General features: G+C 46.5%; 2 protein-coding genes across 2 annotated transcripts in view; one reads left to right on the forward strand and one right to left on the reverse strand.

Annotated features, from left to right (window-relative positions):
• Window positions 1-12846, forward strand: part of rad51b (RAD51 paralog B) — a 30579-nt gene extending 17733 nt beyond the window's left edge. The window contains exon 10 of the mRNA XM_056581486.1: window positions 10658-12846. Coding sequence (XP_056437461.1) covers window positions 10658-10773 — 116 coding nt within the window. The 3' untranslated portion in view covers window positions 10774-12846. The remainder of the gene's footprint in view (window positions 1-10657) is intronic.
• Window positions 12847-17104: 4258 nt separating this feature from the next.
• On the reverse strand, window positions 17105-23008 carry zfp36l1b (zinc finger protein 36, C3H type-like 1b). Its single transcript, XM_056581336.1, has 2 exons — window positions 22838-23008; window positions 17105-21626 (listed from the first exon to the last, which is right to left on the reverse strand). The coding sequence occupies exons 1-2, from the start codon at window positions 22889-22891 to the stop codon at window positions 20586-20588; spliced, it is 1095 nt and encodes a 364-aa protein (XP_056437311.1). The 5' UTR covers window positions 22892-23008; the 3' UTR covers window positions 17105-20585.
• Window positions 23009-27204: the final 4196 nt, after the last annotated feature.

The raw sequence follows: 27204 nt of genomic DNA on the forward strand, positions 1-27204 counted from the left end.
CAGGGTAGGCCTGCGCCCCACCCTGAACGTGGGTAGGCCTGCGCCCCACCCTGATGCAGGGTAGGCCTGCGCCCTGGTTTCACAGTCTGGAGGGGTACGCGTTTAGCGTGGACACGTGCGGAATCAGACACAACCGTGCGTTTTTGTCTTTGATCAGAGAATATAGTGTAGTTGGCTGTTGCTTCGTACATAAAGGGGAACGTGTTTCATTGATGCTTGCTTGTTGTATCAGTTGGGTTGGGTAAGGCAGGGTAGTCTAGTGGTCAGCGTTTTTTGATTCCTAGTAGAAAGGTTCTGGGTTTGATTCTTGAAAGTCCTCTGTCTACACATGGCGGCTGGCTGTATTACAATGTTATCAATTTCTAGGTTTATTGCTATTGACTGTATCTCCTGGGATTTCCCATTGAATACAAAGGGTGTTTGAATCTCCTTTGCCTTATCTCTCTTCCGGCTCCTTCTTAAGAACCAAAGTGCAGCTGACAAGCAGCAAGGTAAAAGCTTTCTTGGTAGGTCAGGAGGTACATACCTTGTTACCTCTCCCTAACCTAGCGCAGGCCTACTCCTAACATCCCATATCTTGACCAACCTACTCACGTGCTTTGAGGACACGAGTTGAGTTTTGGGACAGTTTGTGGATGAATATTTAGAATTCCATTATACTACTTCAGGTATGTGGCAAACAACCATCAGCTACGTACACTAGCTTCTTCACTAGCTTCATAGCATTTGGCAGTTGTTCCCGACCTAGTATTGACCTACCTGTACACGGCTACTGTCATTCTGAAATCTTCCCTTGGCTCCCTCAGAGTTGCAGAGTGCCAACATTTTTCTTCACCAGGTCATAAAAGTGGTGATACATGAACAGATCTGGCAACGGCTGTCTGTAATCGTCAGCTGTGTCGTCAATCCACGTTTTTTGATTTGCTAAGGCTACTTGGAGGAATTCAAAGTATGAACATTTGTGCCACTCTTGTTTTTTGTCGATGTTATCATTGCACAGGTTGGCATTAGCTGCTTATGTTGGTGTTATCTTTATAAGCCCAAGATGTCTGGCCAGGCAAAAGATGGAGTGCACAACATGGTCGCCACATTGATCAAGCACATCTGACCCCTGACATAAGTTCATTTCATCAGGCTTGGTTTATGACCGTGATCCAGATTTCAATAACAGTCTTGGTTACGTGACATTATTATTTGATTTAAATAATAATTGAACATTGATAATTTCATCTTTGCACTGTACAAAGCAACCAGCAATGATCCTAATTGGAATCACTAATTGTTTAATCAGTTGTGATTTGGAGACAAAGCTTGCACAGGCATTGTTTGTTGAGGCTACATAAGTGCACTGTACTGATGATTCCGCCAAGACCTTTTATGGCGCAATAATTGTCCTTATTGTGTCTTCAAATTTGGCTGTTCCTTATTTCCATAACTTATTACACTTTCTCCCTAACTTTCCTTCTCTCCTACCCCAACAGCTTCTGTCTTTCATTTGTTCCTTCCTTCATTCCTTGTGTCCTTTCCTCCATCTTCCATCCCTTCTGACATAGTACCTACTATTTTATTTAGGAGCTAGTCCTGTGTTGTTTACTAGAGAGTAATGGCGGGTACATTATTTTCATAATTTCACATTCTGTACTCGTAGAAAGAGTCTTCTTACTGCTGACAAGTTCTTAAAACCAATGTAGTTAAATGTGTTTTTTCCCCCCTTGTGATGCAGTTAAATGAGTCTAGCTATAATTCTAAGCTTCACGGATAAATGCTTTTCCTTGATATCCTTTATACCTTCACTACATGCTAATTCATTGGAGGTTCTAACAAACCAGTTGCGCGTTAAACCACCAAGGGAAGAGGGGTCAACATGACTACTTGTAGACTCAAAGCTACAATGGGATTAAATTTGGACCGGAGTGGTTTTCACTCAGGTCCTCAGTACTTCGTTGTGATTCTGGCTCTCCAATCCCCTTCTTAGTTTTAAGGCTTGGTGAGAAGGTCAATGGGGATAGTAGGTGCTCAAACATGTTCAGGTTACAATGTGTTTGAACAAAGATGTTGGTGTCTGGTTTCCTTCACCAAAGGATTTGATAATCTAGCCACAAAACATGCATTAACAAATCATATTGTTGGATGCACCTTCAGCGCAGGGGTGGATAACCTCTTTTAACAAAGTAAAGATCCTCCATAGTACTGTGAGTCAATCATCCGGATCATACAAGCAACCCAGAAGTATGACTCATGACTCAGGTCTATCACGTTCTTGGCGGAGCAAGAACGTGACGGGACTCTTACTTTCGGGAATTTTCCACCTCTTCAGACACCTTGATTGACGCCTCGTCCGCACTGAATAGGTTGGCGGTTAGTAATGGCAAGTCAGGGAGTTTGGGGTTCAGCTCCCTGCAGCTCTGTACATAGAAAGTGGCAGTGGAGTCAGGTACAGTAAGTAAGGTCTCAGTCATGCAAGGGGTTTGGACCCCCCGGAAATGTGGGTTGTTGGATGGTAGTCAGAACGCTTGCAAGTCTGTCTTCATGTGTACTCCATAGGTTGTATGTACTGTACATCAGAAGTTGAATTCTGAAATCATAGTCTTTCGACCACATTATTTACAACGGGTCGTCTGTTGCATGTTTATGAGCCAAAGTTCCCAGACTCTGTTGCTTCCCTCTGGCGACACACTCGATGCAGTTTACAGGTCTTAGAAAAAATTGTGTATTCCCCCGCATTGCGTGTTCCAGTCTGTAACCCCAAAGTGAGCAACACATCTCTGTATACCTTCGCCTCATCCTCTCTGGTCTCGGCCTCACCAGGACTGTACACAAGTTCATCGGCCTGCTTGTTGTGTGTGAGGGGGAGTGTGTATTGTGAGTGTGTGGTCCAGCCTCTCCCGGGCCCGTCTAAACTAACAGAGCGCTCCGATGGGATCAGGCCTACTCGGCGCCGAACCGCAGACTGCTTGTTTGAGGTCCAATCAGTCGATAGGCTGTGGACGGGCTGGCGTTAACCTTGCCTGTCCCCGCAAGGCCCCGCCAGCCAGAGACGCCCGACAGTGGACGCCATCAACGTTTACGTTTCACAGCGAGACGCTGAGGCACTCGGCAGTCAACGCTGTTATCCAAATCACCCTGCAAGCCAGGCCGAGGATCAAGGAAAACATACCATCAGGAAATGGAAGTAGCTCCAAAATACACTAATTTCTGCAAGACCGTGTTCCTATAAAAACAACTGGATAGATTTGGAATGTTTTCGAACATCTCCACCAAGTTTTTTCTAATTTCAACACGAGGGCTGAGAAACGAAATTACATCAAATTGCAACGAGAGAGAGAGAGAGAGAGAGAGAGAGAGAGAGAGAGAGAGAGAGAGAGAGAGAGAGAGAGAGAGAGAGAGAGAGAGAGAGAGAGAGAGAGAGAGAGAGAGAGAGAGAGAGAGAGAGAGAGAGAGAGAGAGAGAGAGAGAGAGAGAGAATTCTGAGGCCTGGAGTAAATCCCTTCAGAAGGGATCAAAGCCGCGGCTCCCTGTTTAATACCAACAGGATATTGGTGCTCCCAGCGGCTTCCCCCACTTCCTGTTACACACACACGGCCGCTGTTATTTCCCCTGGAATTGCTTTGAAGACAAAGTCCTACTGTAAATAGAAAACCACTTGTGATGGTTACAGTTGAAAATATCATGATATATACGTTATTTATGACTCAATCCAAACACTCGCAGCCAGCAGACAGAGAGAAAGCGACAGAGATAGAAACGGAGAGGGAGAGACAGAAAGGGAGGAAATGGGATATGCTGCGCTGGTGTTATTCCGACCTGCGGGGCTCCCATGGCAGCGTTTCGGTGACACAACATCCTGGACACTGACCTGAGCAAACATGGCTACAATCATAATAAGATACAGACGCAGCACTGTGGACACAAGGGGAGAGAGACACAGAGAAAGAGGGGTAAATAAGTATCATTTGTGTATTCATGAAGGTCGTTTTAGATCCTTAGTAAACCTTGCTACACACACACACACACACACTTGGTAAAATTGTGTGTGTGTGTGTGTGTGTGTGTGTGTGTGTGTGTGTGTGTGTGTGTGTGTGTGTGTGTGTGTGTGTGTGTGTGTGTGTGTGTGTGTGTGTGTGTGTGTGTGTGTGTGTGTGTGTGTGTGTATTTGATATCCTTGGGGTGACATGTGTGTTTCGGAAGACGATGCGTCCCTACAATTGATTACGGAAAGTGTGTTGGAGCATACCAGATTTGTTATCTTTGTGGGGACATTTAGTGGTCTGTGTTTGTATGTTTGTGCTGTCTGAGTTCGAAGGGTGAGAAGTGGGGCAAAGTGGAACAGGACAGTGTGAGGCAGAGAGAGTATGTCTTCCAGTGAGTAGGTTTGTGTAAATGTGCACAGGAGCCCCTCAGGGAAACGGCTAATCCTGGGGAACAGCTGGACCCATGGGCCCACAGCAGCCCGGGGAGGGGGGGCGAGATGTTGGGGGTGTGGGTGGAGGTGGTGGTGGGATGGTGTAATACTCGCCAGTGTAAGGAAACTGAGATACAAAGGAGGCAGAGGAGAAGAGGAAAACATGGCCATGGCCTACCGCAGGTCAGCCTAACACAGGTACCACTTGTACCTGACACACACACACACACACACACACACACACACACACACACACACACACACACACACACACACACACACACACACACTTCCCCTCAATACAAGAGCTCAGGCCACACTCGTGGTTTAACGGCACTATAACTTCCTTTTTAGCCACCACAATTTAGATTGTATGCTTTTGATTGCTCTCAGCCTGTCTGGATAAATGTAAGTGTCTGGAAACATAGCTAAGAATATGGAGGTACTGCTCTTTCTCCTAAACTGCTACTTTGTTGACTTTTAGCTCCTCAGCTTTGAGACCTTGTTGTTGTTAAATTTTAGAACTGAGTTTAACCAAATCTAATTCACGTTCATGTGCCAAACTATTCCTCCTCAGTGGCCATTTGATGCGAGAGTCTTCCAAAGGTTATATGTCTTGTGTTGTACGTCTGCACTTTGAGTTGTGAGTCTGCGCTTCGATTCATGCGTCTGAATGCTGGCTGCATCGTGTTTCGCTTTCCCGAGGCTGCCATGTTAGCTGCAACACAATGCAGCTGCTGCTTGTTAGCCGTAGCGCTGGCTGCCCTTTAAATAGAGTTCTAAACATGAGAGAATAGAGCAAGCCCTGAGGGAGTGGAGTGCAACTTATTTCAAAGTCACGTCCTACTCATTAGCATTTCTGCTAACTTGCCAGTCCGCTAGTTATAAGGACGTGCTACATTAGTAGGGGATGCTAGCAATTTCTTTGGTGATGCTAGGAGATTTGCATTAGTCTTTTGGTAGCGATGGCTTTGGATCGCCTACTCATTTGAGCTTATCGCTAATTAATTAGCTTGTAATGCTACATTTGCATGGGTGAAAATATTGCAGACCTAATGGATTGCAGTGCCGGCTTCATAGCCTATTCAAAGGTACTTTCATTAGAGATTGTGTTAGCCTGCTTGTTTGAGTAAATGTCGGTATGAGGGGGGGGGGGGGGGGGGGGGTCGTACTTCTGGGTCGTTTGTATGATCCGGATGATTGACTCACAGTACTATGGAGGATCTTTACTTTGTTAAAAGAGGATATCCAACCCTGCGTTGAAGGTGCATCCAACAATATGATTTGTTGAATGCATGTTTTGTGGCTAGATTATCAAATCCACAGATAGTAAAATCTGTGGATTGCCCATTTATTGGCCTTTTCTTTAATCAACCCCTGAGCTAGTTATTAAGAGGCGCTAAGTTTGTGTTAGCCTTGAACCCAAATGGTCACCATGTGATGTAACTTCTTTGTGCACTGTTAGTTCATTTTGTATCAGACTTGTTACATGAATTAAAGGATAGAAAAACACAAGACTGAAGAGAGAGACTGACAGAGGGACAATCTATAGAGAGACTGACAGGGACACTCTATAGAGAGACTGACAGAGGAACAAACTAGAGAGACTGACAGAGGGACAAACTAGAGAGACTGACAGAGGGACAAACTAGAGAGACTGACAGAGGGACAAACTAGAGAGACTGACAGAGGGACAAACTAGAGAGAGACTGACATAATTAAAGGATAGAAGAACACAAGACTGAAAAGAGAGACTGACAGAGGGACAAACTAGAGAGACTGACAGAGGGACAAACTAGAGAGACTGACAGAGGAACAAACTAGAGAGACTGACAGAGGGACAAACTAGAGAGACTGACAGAGGGACAAACTAGAGAGAGACTGACAGAGGGACAAACTAGAGAGAGACTGACAGAGGGACAAACTAGAGAGACTGACAGAGGAACAAACTAGAGAGACTGACAGAGGGACAAACTAGAGAGACTGACAGAGGGACAAACTAGAGAGAGACTGACAGAGGGACAAACTAGAGAGACTGACAGAGGAACAAACTAGAGAGACTGACAGAGGGACAAACTAGAGAGACTGACAGAGGGACAAACTAGACTGAAAAAGTGAAAAAACAGGGCAAGAAGGAGAGCTAACCTAAAGAGAGATAGCTGCAGACAGAGCGAGGGAAACAAAGAGAGAGGGAGAGGTTAAGTCTGTTTCCTGCTGGAGAATGAACTAGAAGCAGCTCGTAATCACACCGCAGGAATGCAGTCCGGACCGTGTACACTGCAGAACACTCCCTGTACACCCCCCTCGCCTCCCCCTCCCTCCCTCCCTCCCTCCCGCCTCACCCCCCCCAACACACAAAGGCCTCTTTGTTCTGCCTGCTCCCTTGTAAAGACCCCTCCTCCTCCCCTCCCCTCCCTCCCTCTCACTCCCTCTCTCTTTCCCCTGTCTTCAGTACTCTAGTCAGAGAGTCCGTTCTGCTCAGACCTCAATCTAGTTTTGAACTGTTCTTCTTGTGTGTGTGCATTTATCCTTACTCAAGCATATACTTTTGTATTGTTATTGTTGTTATGGGCTTGGATTGTATTGAAGCATTCTTTTATTATGTTTTTTTTATTTTTTTTATTAACTCGTTAAAGCTTTTCTGCCCTCCACGAATGAGGTGAAAGTATGGTTAGCAAAAAAAAAGAAATCTCCCACCAGCCAATAACTACTTTATCTATGTAGACCAGCATGTACTGCACCTTGAAACACATGCAAACCCAAAAATGTACACATTTACATGCCTGCATGCAAATACAAATAATAATATAAACTTCTAGACACGCAAATGTGTACAGCAACTCATATTTCACACAAACACAGACTTCGGCCCTGCCTCTCTTACGTCCCTGTTGATGTTCTGGCAGCGAGCGCCCCCACCCCCACCATCATCCTCATCCTCATCATCATCCTCATCAGTGTCGCGCTCCGTGAGTAATAACCAGAACCTCTGGGCAAGAAGACAACGAAACGCCGCCATCATGATTCACGGCTGGCTCCCCGCCAGCCCCCACAGCCCGGCCCCTGCCTCTTGGATGATGAATGTGTTCAAATGTGTTCCATCACACCCCCTGGTCCACTGGCTCAACCGAGACGAGACTCATGCAGTTTGTGTTGTGGAACCAAGCGGTTCCACGTCTTATCCACGTCTCTCCACGATGCACCGCCAGTTTGTTTAGTGTCCCAAGGAGTGGAAGGGTCACGGGGCCATTCTGACCTTTGATAGGTTTGGTGAGATGATTCCTACACCCTCAGGCAAAACTGCAAACAAAGAACTGGACGGTCATTTTTCCGGAAAACATTCAGTGAGTGGCGGAACAAATCAATCTGGTAATCTGCAAATAAAAACGGTTTATTTTTGTCCAGGCCTCTGAAACCCTTCCAGGAACTCGACAAGCTTTTGGACTCGTGTCGGCCCTGGGACACCGGCGGCGGCGGCGGCGTCTCCTCACGCTCTCTGTCACCACCTCCAACTGTCAAACAAACAGGCCTCGCCGCGATCCCCAGGGCCACGCCGCGGCTCTTATAAGGCGGGAAAAACGACACGACGCATCCCTCTGCTCTCTGTCCGTCGCTCTCGCTCCATCTTCCAAACACCTCCGCCTCCTTATTGGGGCATGCAGGAAGCTGAGGCGAGGTGGTGAGTCAGCGCCGCGTCAGGACGGGTCGACCGAACCGGGGTCTGCGGTCTGAAGAGAACCTGTTGAACGTTAGGTCCCCGTCCGTCCGTCCCCCGTCCCCCGTCCCAATCAGACCCAGAGCACGCAGATGTCCGATGATGACATCAGCTCAGGCAGCGGTTTGCACGCGCTCTGTCCATCCCCCGTTCCCCCACCGAGAGGTGAAAGGTCATATAACGACAGCAGTTGGATCACGCACCACCTCCTGAAGGTGTCCAGTCGGCGTGTGGGGTGGGCGGGAGGGGCACAGGGTTACTGCATTTGGGTTTACATTAAAGGAAGGAAGTGATAAACAGGAGGCTTCATCAGGCCGAGGAATGGAATGATGGTGGTGGTGGTGGGGAGGAGGGGGGCGGAGGGGGGGGGGGGGGGGAGAGAGGAGGACGTGGGGGGTGAGGGGGTTCACCATACAGCAATACAGACACTCGCTCCTACTGTCTCTTTCTCTCCCTGTCTCTCTCCACCTCTTTCTTCCCTCCATCCAACACAGTGAATCACTATTAGCACAGTCAGAGTCTGGAAGTTGTTAACTAGATTGTGTGTGTGTGTGTGTGTGGGGGGGGGGGGGGAGCCAGACCCAGCGAGTCGATCCTGGAGGGCAGATCCCTGGTTCTCATGGCTGAGGCTGCGTGCAGAGCAGTAAATGATGATGGTGAGGGGTGGGGGGCTGGTCTGTAATTTACCAGTTTGAGATGGATTATTGGGGAGGTTTGTGTTGGGCCGGGGCCTGTGTGAAAGAATGGGGCCCAATTAGAGGCCTTATGTAAGACCTGGAGTGGAGTGGAGTGGAGGGAGAGCGTGTGGCAGTGGAGCGGAGCCTCCAGCACGCCCGCTCTGGGACGCGGCGCGGAGCTGGGGCCTGAGCTGCGTCTCGCTCTCCCTCACACACTTCACCATTCAAACAATCTTCGATTCAATTTAACTTGAACGTTTTCATTTAGTTGTGTGTGTGTGTGTGTGTGTGTGTGTGTGTGTGTGTGTGTGTGTGTGTGTGTGTGTGTGTGTGTGTGTGTGTGTGTGCGCACACAACGTGCATGTTGCCGCGTGTGTGTGTGTGCATAGTACTGTGCCGGCATGTCTCTGGATGTGTGTGTAAGCCTGTGGTGTTTGTGTGTTGCACAGTGCTGTACACTATCAGCCTTCGCTATCAGAAGTCAATATGTGAAGATCTATAACCTCAGGTGTATCTCTCTCTCTCTCTCTCTGTCTCTGTCTCTGTCTCTGTCTCTCTCTCTCTCTCTCTCTCTCTCTCTCTCTGTCCTTAAAGAGGGGGGGGCTTCTCGTTCACTCACACATCCACGGTGTCCTCTTCTACACCAGCAGTAGACCGCTAACGACAAGCGGCGACGTGACGGAGAGATGAAAACAAAGAGCTGAGCACACCATGTCCCCGGGGTCCGGGAGCCACTCCCTTAGCACACCGAGCGAGGGGAGGAGACCACGCTCCACCGACGCGCTGAAAGGATTTCAACTCGCTCAGTCGAAATCTCAGTTTTAATGTTTCGAGTTCAACCGGATTCCTTTTCGCCGAGTCACCCTTTGTGCTCCGGCGTGAACAACAAGCTGTGTCTCGAGAAGGGCCCCCGGGGCCCATCGCCACACTACATTCAGCTAACGCTGCTCAGCTATTGTCTCAGAGAGACAGAGGGAGAGAAGAAGAGAGAGAGAGAGACTGCCAGATGGTGGTGTCTCGTGAGTGAAAGCCAGATGTGCTGGCGAGTGAAGCCACGGCCTGGTGGTTGGACTGTGGGCCGCGTCTCTGCAGACACCTCTGCTGACTTCATGGCGTTCCGCGTGTACCCCCGTAACTCGTATGAAACAGATCTTCATCAGCACATTGACACTGAGCCAGCTTCACCTGAGGTCTTCGTTAAACCACTTCTCAACCCCACATCTCAGAAAACCAAATACATCAATGTTATTTTGCGAGACAAAGTGATGGGTCATATCCAACAAAATAGGTTGCATGTTTTAATGTACGAGGGTTCATGGGGAACTTTAGCATTTGGCGGGAACTGGACGTATACATCGCCTGCAGAGCTGCGTATGGATTACAACCAAACAAACACAAGGGTATAAAAATACCACGGGTGACGTCGGTACCCGCGGAAGCGATCCCTGGTCCCTTATTTTTCCCTCTCCTTTTGCTGAGAGGGCCCGCCATCCTTTTGTTTGGCCCGCCATCTTTGTTTTTCAAACAAGATGTTGAGTTCAAACAGGATCCGTTGGCTGCTGGTTCTGCCACCCCTATGGCGATGGGTGTGAACACAGAATCATGACGAGGGTTAGCGGGTGAGGTGCATGAGAGGGCGTAGCCAGCCTACATTAGGAGACTTGGGAAGCTGGAACAACAAATAGGACAAATAGAAAATACCATTTGTAAGTTCATTTGTAATTCATTTTGGTCTTGCCTGGTTTGCCTGAAGTGAACTACAAAACCTGTGTGACTGGAGATTAAGTTATTATTTTGTTATGTGTGTGTGTGTGTGTGTGTGTGTGTGTGTGTGTGTGTGTGTGTGTGTGGTTTTTCTTAAAGGCGACAACCAGGAGCCAATTGGTGAGGCTAGAGACCCCGGGCTTCAACCAATCAGAGTGAGGACGGAATTCAAGTACAGCCTGAGCCAGGCTGTGGGGACGGACGGTGGCTCTTGATCGTCTGGGGGATCACGTGCGTTAACCGGTTTTCTGGGATCAGTTAAAACATGCTTATCGTATTATATGTGTTTGTTTGTGTTTTTTACACATCGCTTTCGCAACTGTGAGACCAACGATAATGGTGAAGAAATGGGACTCGCATTGGAAACAGGAGGTGTTTTGTATTTCTGTTCACATGAATAAATAAGTATTTAATAAACACATATTGAACTCATATTCTGTGAATTGAAAACACACAGGCATTTTATCTGTTCATCAGCGTTTCGGTTACATCGACATCTTGAATTCTGCCTTATTTTGTCCACATTCGTCAACAAAGCCGTGACCCAAAATGTCTGCCTCAGCTGTAAAGTCACCACATCACTATGTAGGTATTGGCCCCTAGAGAAAAACGAGGTGTTGGAAACCCGCACTGACGGCACTTAAAGGTCGTATACAAGCTCGATCGAGAGCAGAAGACACACAGCGTCAAATGTGCGTTTTTTTACGTCCTTTAATGCTTCCTGTAGATTGAGTTTGTCCATATATTTTGTCGGTGTGTGAAGTCGGAGGTGCAGAGATTCACTCCACCATCCTGCTTCTTCTCTCTCTCTTGCTCGCTCTCTGCCAAGGACACAGGAAGTAGTGGAAAGTGGAAAGAGCTGGTCGTGCAGTTCTGCGTGCGTGTTTGTCTATCTGGGACTGGGTGTGTTTGTGTATGCCTGCATGCATACGTGTGTGTGTGTGCTCGTGTGTGTGTGTAAGTGAGAGAACAATTTCAAGCTGTGCAAAACAATTTCTCCCCCTGTGATCAATAAAATGCGTTAGTATTTTGGTACAACTCATTGTTGGATATCATTATCTATCCAGGGATCTTTTCTGTATTTGCCTGGGCTCCTCACAGTTGATTGGTTGTTCTGTTGAATTCTCCATTCTCCATACGTTCTGTTAAGAAATGCTCTTTATATCTCCCAAGTGTCGTCACCTACCAACCATACATGGGAACGGAAAAAACAGTTGGCCTAAAACCCTCATCCTTCCTAATAAATCAAATCATCCGTTTAATAAATTGAAGCGTGATTGTGAGACCACAGTGTTTATTAATCTTCAGGATTAAACATAACGGGCGCACAGGCGTGCCTGAGCTGCTCATTGAGCCCGGTGCGACCAGCAGATTGATCTGAGCTATGTAACTGATACACTGCTAATTAACTGTATATCTGGTTCACGAACATAAATAGACAAATCATCCCTGCACATTGAACGTTTTGGGGAAATGATCAAATTGATCTTATTTATTCTAGCATGGCTCACAGCTCAAAGAAAGAAACCAAACCGTCCCTCTCAGCTTGAGACGAACCCGCCGCCCCATCGGCTTTCAGTTACGTTGTTGTTGGACCACAACATTCTCTCTGACAGGAAGCTGGCTGATAGTGTGCGCCCATATAAGGAGAATATCAGAGGCCGCTGCATCTTAATGAATGTTTATTGGCAAACTTCATGACAACTGTTGTTGTCCAAGACAGGCACCTGAACACAACCACCAACCATTGCCAGCAGATATGAGGTGCAGTGAAACAAAAGTTGGCATTAATAGTGAGTCAGGAAGGTTATTGAGAAGGTACTAGAAGGATCCGGGTTCGGTTCCCTGTCCCGGTTATCACAGGGTTGAGTCCACACATGACCCGTCTGCTCTGCGCCTGGCTTATCAACCCTAACCTGGTTTACGAGGCCCTCACCAGGCCGTTGCCATGGCGCCCCGTCTCACGCCTTGCGTTCCCATGGCTTCCAGGAGCCCCGGGGGGGAGTTAGACTGATTAGCCCGACAATAGTGATGTTTAGTGGGCTGTTCCCGGGCCTCGCGTCACAGGCGAGCGGCCACACGCTGTCTGGCGGTGGGATTTGGTGTGAGTGAAACATGCCGGCATGTATTTTGATTAGTGTGTCTATTTAAACTAAGGGTTTTCTTACACCTTGTATGACAGACAGCCAGACAGACACACACACCCGTGTGTGTGTGTGTGTCTTGAAACCAAGCAAGCATACCAACCCATCATGTGGGTGTATGCTTGTGTACATGTGGACGAAGCGTGTGTGTGTGTGTGTGTGTGTGCATAGGGTGTGTGTGTGTGTGCGTGTGCATACATAAGAAGTGTGTGTATGTGTGTGTGTGCATGCGTGCAAAGTATGTGTACGTGTATGCATGCGTGTGCAACTGTTTGTGTGCACGTCTAAACAGGCTTCAGAATGCATTGTTATTTACAGTTAAATAAGCTTTACGGTGTTCCTGCAAGTTTTAAAAGCCTGCATGTATTTTTCCTTTCTGAGTCAAGCTGTTTGTTCAATGATGGTTGTGCTGGTGGTGTGTTTATGTATGTATGTGTGTGTGTGTGTGTGTGTGTGTGTGTGTGTGTGTGTGTGTGTGTTTATGTTTGTTTTCTTCTGCTTCTTCTCTTTTGCTCTCAAAGCATGCTGGGAAGTGTGTGTGTGTGTGTGTGTGTGTGTGTGTGTGTGTGTGTGTGTGTGTGTGTGTGTGTGTGTGTGTGTGTGTGTGTGTGTGTGTGTGTGTGTGTGTGTGTGTGTGTGTGTGTGTGTGTGTGTGTGTGTGTTGTGGATGTGGGCCATGTTGCGACCTGCTCCGCCACACTCCTGTTTGAACGCGTTGAACACAGAGAGAGATTAGACGGATTGGAGACAAACCTGTTTTGTTTTATTATTGGTTTAACCGCTCAGTAGAGTCCTGGTTTACCACTCTGTTAGGACGTGTTGTCCTTAAGACACGTTTTGTTTTCCCTAGTACAACGGGTAGGACCCAGTCATGGACCTGACTTTCTGTGACGATATATTGGTACGGGTGACTCCAGGTAACCTTGTGTATGACATGTTCTATACATTTGGAGTAGGGCTGCTCGATTATGGAAAAAATCATAATGGCGATTATTTTATAGGGCAGAGCTCTGTCTCTCACACGCACGCACGCACGCACGCACGCACGCACGCACGCACACATTCAGTGAGCATAATGAGTGACTGTGCTTTCGAGTCCCCCACACATCAGCAGAGCAGTTGGAGAGGCAGAGAGACAGACAGCACTCCTTCAGCAAAGGCCTCTTGTGTGTGTTCACTGTGTGTGTTGTTGACCGTGAAGGCCTTGTCTTGCATGTCACCACCTCTCCTGAAACTCTAGAGGAGTGGGGGGGGAAGAGGGGGGGGGGGGGGGGGGAGAGGGGGGGAGGGCTCTCTACCAATCACTTAACACCCTCCCATCCCACCCTTAGCCCCCATCGGTTGTCGTAATGATGGTCTGAACTAGTTAAGAGGAAGTTTTGGGATACGAGTGTGTGTTGGTATATGTAAGTATTCTTGTTGAATTTGCCTCCTTAAGTATGTTGTATTGCCATTTCAAATAAGTTTGACTGATAGAGGAAATTATGATGAAATGGTTATAACAGGCTAATCTAAGCATGGAAACCTGTTGAGGAAACATTTGCCACATTAACGTTCCTAGTTTCCATTAAGACATCTAGATTCCGATACTCAACAGACTTTTAATCCAAAGCGACTTCAAAGGACGGCTGAGAATGATGTTGAAGTAGAAGTTGACCGAATCGATACTGTGCTGGTAGTACTGGATGTAGTTGCTTGTTACAGTAATCAGTCTGCTCCAGGATAACCCCGCCACGCAAGGGGGCTGGAACAGCTGACTCAGGACGACTTATGTCACAGAAAGCAAAGTCACAAGACCGGTGGGGGGGGGGGGGGGGTTGGAGCGAGAGAGAGAGAGAGAGAGATAGGAAATGTGAGGAGAGAGAGACCTCCAGAGAGAGAGAATAAAGACAGAAAGCAGAGAGGGGAAAAATCTGCTAGAGAATAAAGAGAGAAATCAGACAGAGAGAGAGGGAAGAAGGAGAAGGAGAAGAAAGAGGGGAAGGAAAAATAAATAGAAACATAGATGGAAGGAAGAAGAGTGGGTGGATTGATAGAGAGTGAGTTATAGAGAGAGACAACACACACTGGAGTGTCTAAACACTGTTCCCCACTAGCAATGTCCACTTTGTGTAAGCTAATATTTAGAGAAAGAAAGGTTAAACTAAAGTTCACTGGTAGAACCAATTGAATGCATTGAGCATTTTAAAAAGAACAGAAAGAATATTATTATATATTTCACACATGAAGCCTAGAAATGCTCTTTTTCATCTCATGACCTCACAAAATGTATTTTGGAAATACTTTCATGTGGTATAAAGGAAAACTGCTATAGGTTCGACCTACTTTGTGTTGGTTCAATGGTGTTTCGGTTGTGTTTCATGGTACTCATGCATTCAAATTCATAGCAATGGCCAACAGTCAAACAAATGCATGACTCAATCAAAACATAATTTGATTTAAACAAATTGGGATGAGCAAATACAATGAATGGTTAACACATGAACATCCCCATTAGAACTATTGGGTAAGGAAATACCTTTTCAAAATAAACTCACATTAAAATCCAACCAGAGACGATACCAAACACGATACCAAACATATAGGAAATGGCCAGAGAAGTGGGTGATGTCAACAAAGACCTATTTCTGGCAAACAGGAAGTTCACGCTAACCCGTTTCTCAGAAGATCGTACAGTGGCTGAGCTTTGATTACTGTGGTCAGCTACTTTTTTTTAAATGACCTTTATTTTTAGTTCACGACTTCCAAGTACTAATGACTTGGTTGAGTAGTTGTCGCTACGTTGCCCAGTGCTTTCAAATTGCTACTGTAAACATAGCAGCACAGAAGTGCTGTATAATAACCGCAAAAACAACATGTTCATGACACCAGTTAATACTGTGCTGGCGTTCCCACCACTTCTCTGCGCCCATGTTTCTGTCCGAACACATACGTTTCCCTACTAAAACGGTATTTCCCTTCCCACACCTCCTTTATCAACAGCTCCATCTTTGGCGCCCTCAGCCCATTGGCTCATGAGTCTTGACTTGCGGTGGAACGGAGGCCCGGTTGTCAGTACACAGAAACACAAATCTATCAAAACTCTCTCGGTCTCCATCCGTCCTTTGGGAGAGGGGAATAACAGACAGAACAAACTAGACAGGAAAAGAAACATCTCGGCAGAAGAACAGCTTAAAAAACAAACAAGTGTCCCTGATCTTATTTTAACAATATGACTTCCAAGTATTTCCAAGTGAGAGATTTGTTTTATTGGATTTGGTTGTGAAATAGATAATATAAATAAGAAGTAAGTGACACTTCTCTAAAAACACATTTCTTCTCATGAGACGATCACCCCAGGGGATAACCACAATCTCCACTCCTATTACTTCTACCCCCTGGCCCCCCACCTCTGCTTTCCCCTCACCACACAACCACCAGCCCTCCCCTCTACCCCCACACCCCCCAGGTGAGGCACGTTGGGGCGAAAACCTCAGTCTTGGCTCGTCGGTGTGGGATGAAGTATCTGACAGGCGTCAAGCGTACCATTCAGCGGTGGCACTCGTCCAAACCCCCTCCGGAACATAAGTGCTAGGGCATATACTTATAAGCATCCCCTCTCGGCCGTTTCCCACACCCCAAGGTTGGAAGTTGGGTGTACAACCCAGGCCTTCTCAGGGCGGCGGTGAGGCTCCCAGCCTCAAAATGTATGCAAAAGTTCAATGCTAGGGGCAACTTATTTCATTATGGAACAGAGATCACAGATCATAGATTATTAGGCTTTGTATCCCTAAAAAAAACCAAAATGACGTGAAATATTCATATCTGTAAGATATATTTGTTATATATAATATATAATAAGCTCCTCGACCACTAAAATACCAAATACGTATACAGGTTGTAAACGTTGAAAAGGAAACCCATTCTGGTTGGGTGTCTATGAAGGGGTAATTGTGCCGTACTGATCAGGCTGTGTGGGGGGGGAGGGGGGTGGTCAACAGCTTGGGAAAACGGCGTCTGAGCCTAGTCATGGGACGGAGCCAGAGGTGTTGGCTGGACCAGGGGTCAGTGTGCAGCAGAGGCCCGTAGCGCTCGCCTTGCTCCCTCTCTAAGTCCTGCACTGGCGGAGCCTCTGTCGGGCTCCTTTCAACTCCCCCCTCTGAGGGTGAGGGTTTTGTTTCGCTAGCGCTGAGGATAGCAGTCACTCAGGTTTAATTTAGGACCCAGTAAAAGGACGTCTAATAATACGAGTTCAGTTTTGGTAATATAAACACTGAGACAATTGTTTGAAATACCCCGCTTATTAGGTTTGAAAAAGACCCACTTATAACCAAACAGTCTGATACCATCTAAATGTGTCAACCCCCCCCCCCCCCCACTGTCTCGAGGAAAGACAACAAAGGGAGGACAGTGACTGTGAAAGACTCCAGTAACAGTTGCTTGCACGACAACTACAGCGGGCCGTAACTATGGTGACCAGGCCACGAAGGCTCTAGAATTTCAGCCCAAGAGTTCCATTGCGAGCCGTGATTCTAATCGGTGGAAAGAGACAGTGGAAGGATAGAGCAGCCTGAACAATGCTCAGGAACACAGGAAGAGACCCAACAGTCCTGTACAGGACACAAGCTCCATTTCCTTTAGTCGAGGTGTGTTCCTGTACAAGTTGTTTATTCACAGCAGAGCCTCACCTATACTTGTTAGGAGATACTAAAAGGAACAAACAATATCCGACATAATTTCAACATCAAGATAAAATCGAAGTTAGCGTCTTGTTGGGAACTACTAATGAAGGAGCCAATCCCACTGAAAGCATGCTTTCAGGGAGGACGAGAGATTAGGTAAGGTTGAATGGCAGTCGTTGACTTGGCAGGCAACTAGTCATGCCAAGGTTGCGTCAGCCTGAGCTTCCTTCGCCTGGTAAATCATTCTTCCTCCCCACCCGACCTGTCTTAGTCTGAACACGACACGGTTCAGGAACAAAGAAAACGGATGGCTAGCATAAACAGTCACTTACATACAGATTGACAAAGACAGGGCATCCCATCGTTACGACAATAAATAAAAACAAGTTAACCTTTAAGCCTGACCATTCCACTATCCAAGAGCAAAGAGAAGACACGGTATACAAGCATTTCATCAGCGCAGCTGCATGACTAACGCAGAACAGCGCTGGTTTGTTGTTCCAACGCCCGTTTAAACGTTGCAGACTTATCGTGAAAGCCTGCAGTTTCTAGGCAAATAGGCACAGCCGGTGGAGTTTACAATGCGCACTCGCGCAAACAAAGGTCACAAAGTTAAATAGAAATGAGTTTTTATTGGTTTAAACTGCAATCTGTCTTTACAAAAAAGGTACATGAATAAAGTCATTACTGTAGTGAACAGCAACAGCTGCTAGAGAATACATTCATTTGCTTTATACGTGTAAATTCTGTTAACCTTTAAAATTACAGGAATATATTTTAGCCTTTTATCTGATGTGTTATACAAAAATATGAAGGCACAATATCTGAGATACCTGGAATGTATTCATAGGCACTTTATGTGGGGGGAAAGTGGTAAAAAAAAAAAAAAGACAAATCACAAACGTCACCACATCTACCTTGATGACTGACTCAAAGTGCTATTAAGTGTGTGCACCATAATCATGGGGGGGGGGGGGGGGGGGCAAGGGAGGGGGGAAGGCGAAAGTCCATAAAAATCCACGACTCATAAGAGTTTAAAATGACTTACAACCAAGAACTACCACCGATTTAGCGGGACTTTGAGAAATCAAACAGAACAAGGGCCACACTGCAGGAGTCTACGGGAACAGTGAAGGGCAGAAACTGGAGAACGGATTGGAGGCCTTAACGCACTGGAATTGAGACAGTTAATACAGAGGTTTTCTGTCGTGGAATGACACATGCCATGGCATCCATTACAGGCTACCTGTGATGAAGTGGGACATTAATAGCTTAATAATCTGTCACTTTTTTTAATATATATAAATTTTGTTTACGAGGACCAAAACCTTGTATCAAACACGTTTCTTTGGGCCTCGTAAACCAAGCTTCGTTAAGATAGTCATTGGCACGTCAAAGTCTTTCCAGTACGTTAAAACACAACAATTCCACCAAGCGGGATGAAAAAAATAAATAACGCAAAACCCTTTCTGCATTTCGTTTTAAATTAAGGTTCACTTTTCAAAGTAAATCAACGTGTAGTTATAAAAAAAAAGAAAACTATATATTATTGCAGTATAATATATTAACTGTGAAAAAAATAAAACACATGTCTTCACAATCTTGCGATTAATACGGAAGATCATAATTTAACAAAAGGAAACATTCTATTGTTTCATTATCCAGATAAATACAAAATAAAAATGCTTAAGATCAGCAATAAATACATTTTGATAAGTTAAATAAGCAGTGACAAGCCAAAACCTCCATCTGAAAGATTTCTGGAATAAACTAAACAATAATAATAATAATATAACAATAATATAATATTGAACACGCTGGATTCAGGAATCGACAGGAACGTTGGGCACTCATTTTTGATTGGTTTGATAGTTAGTAATGTGGTTCCTCTCCGTCAAGGAACTGAACTGGTGGACTAACTGAACTGGGTGGTGAGGAGTATGGCAGAATCAAACCCATGTACAACCTTTTCCACTGCCGTTTGATGGCCAAAACATTGACTTGTCAAGATGCACATTAATCCCCCACCCTCCCAAAGAATCAGGGCAACAAATATCGTAACCTTCCCCGTGGCTGTCACAAAAGACAGTAATTGCCTGCTTGTGACTGACGTTTGCCAACTCCAACTGATACTTGGTTGACCATTGGCTTGTGAAAAAAAAAAAAATATCCAATTGTTGGCATAAAGAAAAGAAAAGTTGAATTCCGTTAACACTGCAGAAAGCATAACCTAGGGTGGTGGATTCTGGTGTGCTTGTGATACTGGTGGTTGTATAAGCCACTCCACATGGGATGAAACCCCATCACAGCAAAGCTAACCACTGGATCCCCCTTCACCTCAAAAGAACAAGAACCAAAATCCACATTATTCCAAGAAGAAGAAGAAAAATGAGGATATTCTCTACATCTAAAAGCTAAATTAGAAAATTGTGGTCTGCTTTTCTTGGCTTCCGTTATGAAAACTAACACTCTGGTCCAATGGTTTAGTTCGATGCATACCTTGGTGAAAAAACAACAACCTATAACACAAAAAACACCAAACCAGCTCTGATTTAAATCAAAATCCTTTGGGCTTCTTGGGCCGTGTGCGGTCGGCGGTGGCACAGGCAGTAGGAACGTAGTCCTCGGAGAACATGAAACACTGAAATACATACACCAGCCAGGGCACCTCCAACACTAGAGGAGCCTGGCCTGGCCCCCCCCATGATAGATAATACTAACCATTATGTTATAAACTCCCCCTCCCCTCCCCCCCGCCCCAACGCTAAGCTACATTTACAATCGTTCCCATGATTCGTTCATCTGTGGCACTGGGGTATACATAACAGGCGTGACATTGGATTCCAACTTCGTAACTGCTTGTTGCGAGAGAGAGAGAAAGCTAGAGAGAGACAACAGGGGAACACAAAAAGCCTGCTGTCTGTTGGCTGAATCAAATTGATCTGGATGACGGAGAGGGTGAGAGGAAGGGAGAGAGAGAAAAATAAGGAAATAGAGTTCACGTGGGGAGAAGGCTTGAGGAGTCTCAACAAAGAAGAGGAAGTCCGTCTTCTGACTTGACAGCCAGTGGCTACAACAACCAGACAACTGTCTGCTGCTCTTGTAAACTAGGCCAGTAGAGGAAGGGTGGCAGGGGGGGGGGGGGCAGGGAAGGCGATGTGGTCCCTCACCCCCACCCTCTCAAGCACCACAGCTCTCTCTGGCCCCCTGGGGCCGACCACCTTAGTCGTCGGCGATGGAGAAGGTGGAGAAGTTGCTGAATATGGGCAGACGCCGCGAGGCGTCCAGCAGGGGCGACTCCGAGCCGCTCGGGCTCTCCAAGCTGCTCTGGTAGCCCTCCTGGTCAGACAGGGAGTCCGGCGGGCTGGGAGGGCTGCCCGCCGCCGGCCGGAAGAAGGTCGGCGAGGGGGGGGCGGCCGGCTGGACCTCCTGCTCGGGGGGGGGGCCCATGCTGGGCCCGAAGAGGCTGGCGAGCTCCTGGCTGGAGTAGGTGAAGGGGTTGCTCTGCCAGTCGCTCAGGTCCTCCGTGGAGAAGAGCGCCGGGGGGGTCAGCGAGGCGGTGCGGTCCTGGAGGCCCCCGGCGCTGGGGAAGCCGGCGAAGCTGAAGCTGTGCTGCAGGCGGGGCCGCTCCGCCTTGTTGTAGGCCGAGAGCGGCGGGGGGCCGCGGCGCTCCTCCGCGTTGTGGATGAAGTGGCAGCGGGGCCCGTAGGGGCAGAAGCCGATGGTGTGGAAGGTGCGGCACAGCTCCGTCTTGTACTTGGGGTGGCGGCTGAGGCTGCGCAGCTCGTGCATGCCATGCGCAAACTGGCACTTGTCGCCGTACTTGCAGGCGCCGTTCTCCTCGAAGGGTCGGCACAGCTCCGTCTTGTATCGGCTGGAGTTCACCTGGCCGCCGCCCATCTGGCCCCCGGACCGGAGCCGGTCGCCCGTCTCGGAGAACGAGCGGTCCCTGAAGCGGTTCTCCTTGTTGTTGTTGTTGTTGTTGCCAGTCAAGCTCAGCAGGCAGCCCTCGTCACCGCCGCCGCCGCCGCCCAGCAGCCCGGCCGGGTCTAGCTTGAGGCTGTTGAGGAACTGGTTCTGGTTGAATTTGCCGCTGGGCATGCTGGCAGAATGGCGTCGCTGGAACAGGCCCCTGGCAGAGGGGGCCCCCACCGCCTTCCTGTCCAGCAGGGGGCCTGTTGGGGAGCAGGGGGAAGGGCTGGAGTCCAACAGGGCTCCTCCGAGGCCGTTGTTGTTGTTGGGATACGTCAACATCTTGTTGTTCTGTGAAACAAATAATTTAACAAAAAGTCAGTGTTAGAAAAGATTTGTCAGCATGATTGAGAGGGCTTTTGCCAGCGGAGAGGGGTTTTCCATGTCTTAAATATTTGCCATGTGCCGTTTAGTAGACCAGAAGATTATGAGAAAAACAGCAAATAGGAATGTATAACGTAAATAAAATGGACCTATGTCCAACTGAAAGGAGCATTCCCCAGTAAGTAAATACATTCACGCTCACGTTGACTAGGCATCGCACACCACTAACGTTGGATAGACTTAAGAAAGACGTGAGAGTATCCGAGCATAAGAATCACCTAATGGCCAAATGTTGAAGAATGACCATGTTTGCGTTATGATTGCTTGCTCTTAGACACATTTGCAAAAGATATAAATAAATAGCTTAATTTAGGTTAATTATTCACCGGCTTCGAATCAATACCGCGGCGATACATCATCTGTGACGAGGCAAACATTAAGCGCGCGCTAACCCAACAGGTGACGACCAAACCCTGACGAGGACTGTACGGAGAGCACACAACCGTACGGAGGGAAACCTAATAAACCCATGGATTTATTCAACTAGGAAAAAGGCTAAAGGGATAACGTTACAACAACCCCAAAAACAACGTCGGCTTTAGCAAGCCAATGTCAAGAATTAGTTACTCGTTACGTGACATACATTGTTGAGTAGTGTACCGTTACATCTTTAGTAGTTTAATTTCATGCTCATGTATATTGCTTTATCGACTTGCTTGGTCCAATAACGTTGACACGATAATGTATCGACATGAATTAGGTTATACAACCATCTTAATATACCAACGTTAATGTTTTCTAAAGCGTCTACACAGCTAAGTTAGACTATTTGCAACAGTAATTACGTTAGCAAGACAGGCTAGCCCTAATTGCCCACTGCCTGGTATTCACATTAAGCTATCTGTGCGCCTTTCCGCCAAGTGTCTGGCTCGAGTTCACACTTAATAGATCAACGTTACAACTTTATCACTCCGAAGAGTGCGAAACATTTAAGTTAACACACCAAAAACAGGGTGATTTCTTTGCAGTGTTAGATGAGCTGAAATATATGCATATTTGGCTATTTACAAAAGTTGAGATTCGGACTCAAAAGTGAAGCGTGGCTAGGCTAATGTTGTTAGCAGCGAAAACATCGTATTCTGGCGCTCGATTTTTTCACGAAACAAAGTACACCCTACCTTGTAAGACACGTCTCCGTAGTCGAGGAAAGAAGAAATTATAGTCGCTGTCATGTTTGTGGAGTGGATGTTGGAAAAGTAGGGCTGGAGGTGGTTACGGTAGTCCAGATGAAAGTGTTTTCTGCCCTGCAGAGAGCCCCCTCTGTCTTGCTCAAGTTCTGCGCAGTTCCTTTTAGAAAGCAACAGGCATGTGGGCCGGGCTACGATGACGCACACACGCATGCACGCAGGCACGCAAGCACACACAGACACGCGCGCTCCCACACGCGCACGTACAGACACATACACACAAACACACGCACAATTTCTTTGCAGAAGTGAGTATTACGTTGATTAGTGTGTTTGCTTTAGAGCGAATTCATACATGAAACTACTTGAAATGATAGATACGTAACGCCATTTACATTGTATCTACGCCAAAAAAACACTGATTTTACAAGAAGCAGCTCTGCTCACCATAACTCTTTTAAGTAGCCTGATATATATTACCATTTTATCTAACTCATGTTGTGAACATACGGGCTAGCTACATGTATGTTTTTGCTATTTCTTGTATTTGTGGAGTACAGCAACATGATTTGTACCGGGCAATTGTATTTATAGGAAAGGGGGTTGATTCATTGACAGAGAGGGGATATGCTCATTTCAGAATTTGACCCATAATTACTTAAATTGTCTTGCTTGTTTTCCAAAGCTAACTGGCTCAATAAAACATCTGGAAGATTATTAATCCCCAGCTATGGGTTTGTTACTGTGGATATGAAGAGTCACTGTGTACAGATAAGGAGCCAGACGCTGTGTCATCAGACAAAAATGAAACAAAAACAAAAAGCGAATTTGGAAACACCCCCTTATGTATGCCTGTGTCTGTGTGTGCTTGTGCATGTGTGTAAGTGTGTGTCTTATTCTGGTGACTCATGAATGTATTGAGGTGGACACAGCTCTCTCCTTTCAGAGTTACCTGCCAGACCTACAACTTACCATTACATAACGTACAGCAAACATGACCATAATGTGACAGTAGAGGAAAATTCTTCCACAAACAAATTGAGTTTCAATAAATTATGCATTTCAAACTGAATCATGAAATACTGATGCTATAATCAAGAAAATAAAAAGATGATAAAAAAAAGAATGATTTCAATTATATCAAATAATAGAGTAACCGAGGCAGAGACATGGTGACCGTGATCTCTCCTTCTCCATCCACATCTCACTTTGGTTCTTTTTCCACTCTCGCCCTTATCCTCCCTCTTGCTCCCTCTATCTCTCTCTATCCCAACCCTCTCTCTCTTCTCCACTCACCACCATTTCAGTTGTCAACATAGTTTTCCATCCCTCCATCACAGTGACCTTGGTTTGAGCGTTCTTGTGGTGCGTCCGAGAGGGCCATACTTATCATGGTTCCCATAGCTCTCCACCGGCCTCATTAAAATGGCCCAGACTATGGTTTTTCTTTCTGAATTTCATTTTGACCCCTATGGCTCTGCCTTAGAGGCAGACATTTTGTTGATACCCCTCGTTGCACCACACTTCCACCACTTAATGATATCAGGTCACTCCTCATGTGGCCTCTCCGACCAGTGAGGTTTGTAAACCACAGCTGTCTCACTGGCTGATTAGATGGGTAAATGTAAACATGATACTCTCTCTCTTTGTCTCTCTCTCTGTCTCTGACTCTCTCTGTCTCTCTCTCTCTCTCTCTCTCTCTCTCTCTCTCTCTCTCTCTCTCTTCTCTCTCTCTCTCTCTCTCTCTCTCTCTCTCTCTCTCTCTCTCTCTCTCTCTCTCGCTCGCTTGCTCTCTTCCTCTGTGGACAAGTAAAGCAGGTTTGTTGAGGAGTTCCTTCACAGTGACACAGTAACAACAGGAGGAGCTATATTATGTCAGACCATCAATGGTTTTTAGTTGGTACTTCAATAGAACTTTCTTTACCCTTTTCCATTTTCAGATAAAGGAATAAACCCTCTAGGTTTGTTATTGTTCCATGGTATAGTATAGTAATTGTAGAGTACAGTATATTGTATAATAGTGTACTATAGTAGTGTACAGTATTGTATAGTATAATAAACTACAGTGTACTATAGTACAGTATAATATAGCACATAATTGTGTAGTCCAGTATTTTACAGTGTAGTATAATACAGGAATTGGGTACTAGTAGCTGTGATATCCTCCATATCTCCCTGACAGGTAATGTGGGGTTCTTGTCCATTACCCACAGTGTCTGAAGGCCACAGTTCACTGGTTATTTTCAACAGTTCTGCCAACCAGATCCAGCTTTTAGAGCCAATATGGCCGCCACCTGCCAAGGCAGTTGAACACAATGGCCTCATGCAAACAGCAACAGAATCTTCAAGCTAGCTGCCTGGTTGCAATTTGCTGCCGTTTCAGCGACTAAAATACTACAAATTAACTTTACTTTAAACGTTATCAGATACCAAACCGAACGTGATCAATTACATCTCCCGCGAGTGAGATGCAAATTATATTCTTGACCCCTTGAATACTTGCCAGCCAGTGTATACTTATATCCATAACTATGTATATATTCTAGAAAGAATAGCAACGCCATAAAGAAGCACATTGAAGAACATCTGTCGCCGGCTCGTCAGGGAGGAAACGCAGTGCGCCGGGGCATGCTTTGCTTGGGGCCAAAGGAAATATCTCAAGTAACATTGTACTTCCTGTTCCCAACGCCACTTCAAGACCCCTCCCCGGCTGACCCAGGAGGCAGAGGTCCCGGCCCACATGTGGTGAGAGACCGCCAGGGGTACAGTCAGGGGTCAGCCTAATTATTCCCTCCCAGCATGCACTTCTTCCCGTGTGCACAGCAGGTTCCTTCCAGGGCTGGGAAAGCGCTGTAGATGGCCTATTAATCGAGGCATGGAATGTGGTGGAGTCCGATGCAACATACAAAGTCAACTGTCTACATTCAGGCCTCCTAGAGCAAGACCCCCATCCCTACCTGCTTATTAATAACATATAACCCCTTAAGGTTATATGTCATCATATTCCCTCGAAGTTGTTTTGAATAAAATAGTCTGATGAGTATTCAATCGTAATTGAACGCATTGACAAGTAAAAAAAAAGGGTAGTGCGGGTGATTGATGTTTTTAGTTAGAAACAGCCCTGGATAGCTGAGCATGATTTAGCTGTCAGCTTGGCTCTTACAGCTCGCTCAGTGTTTGTTCAGAGGGTGGATGAGCTATGGCAGTTATTTTCCTTCTGGTGGAACTGGCTGTAGCTCAACGAAACAGCTCTGTCAAACACAGCTATTAGAGCGTGTCAGATCCCACGATTAATTGCTCAAATGATGTTGTTTGTGGTGTAACAGCGAGACGTTGTGTGCGCACGCCGCGAGGATGGGAACCAGAATCTGGAATCCTTTGTAAGGGTTTACACTTTGGGTCGGGATACTCATCGTCCCAGGCCATTGTTGATCTGAAACTTTATTTGTTCTTTCAATAGCCGGCCCACAGGGAACCGTAATACAAGCAGAAGTAACAACAATCAATGAGGAACCACACAGCCAGACTATTCACCAAGCTATATATAGACCTTCTGGGCCCAAGTATTGTTGTGTAACGATACTTTTGCTTGTATTTTTTTCCATTTCCGCAAAACAGTAATCCAATTTTACAGAACCACATTTACAAAGGCCTTTTTTTTTTAAAAGTAATTACCCCCCCATCCACCACAGCACCCCCCCCCCCCCCCCCCCCCCACACTTCTCTGGTTACCTCCTCCGCCCGCCTCTGTCTCTAATCTCTGTGGCAATCTGCCCGCCAAGGCCTGAGTCTCGCTGCCTGAGACAGACGCGAGTCTTTGGCAAAGGCCGACGCAGAGGCCGAATGTTGACATGGCGGTGTTTTGCAATACAATAAGCAGGCTGCAGTTTGTTTTTGAAAACCTTTTTTCTTTCCCTTTTTTCTCTCTCATACTGCGCCGAAACGTATTCATCTTCCAGCGCAGTCGTGTTTTGGTGTTATTGTTATGCGAGGGCTGGAGCCTGTGCACTGTAAAGCACCGTATCAGGAACTCCTGTAAAGTCCTGCAGATGGGCTTATCTGTCGAAGGAGCCCATCTCAGATTTATTTGGCTACTTACAGTTTGGTATGTTATTTCACAAGAGCCCTGTGGTAAGATAAGAGCGCTCCTGTTGGACTCCGCGACCAATTGAAACCCTTGGCTGTGTTGACATGGCTCCAGCCATGTCAAATGGCTGGAGCCATTGGTTTTATTATTTTTATCTTTCTATTAAACTCTGGTGTTTTCGTTTCGACCCCTTAGAAATGAGAAATCAAGTTTTCTTGGGATTAATAATAGGTCGGCTGGATTTTGCCAGTTGGCTTACTCCAGGTACGGC

The sequence above is a fragment of the Gadus chalcogrammus genome, chromosome 21 (assembly GCF_026213295.1).
Source record: "Gadus chalcogrammus isolate NIFS_2021 chromosome 21, NIFS_Gcha_1.0, whole genome shotgun sequence".
Taxonomy (NCBI): domain Eukaryota; kingdom Metazoa; phylum Chordata; class Actinopteri; order Gadiformes; family Gadidae; genus Gadus; species Gadus chalcogrammus.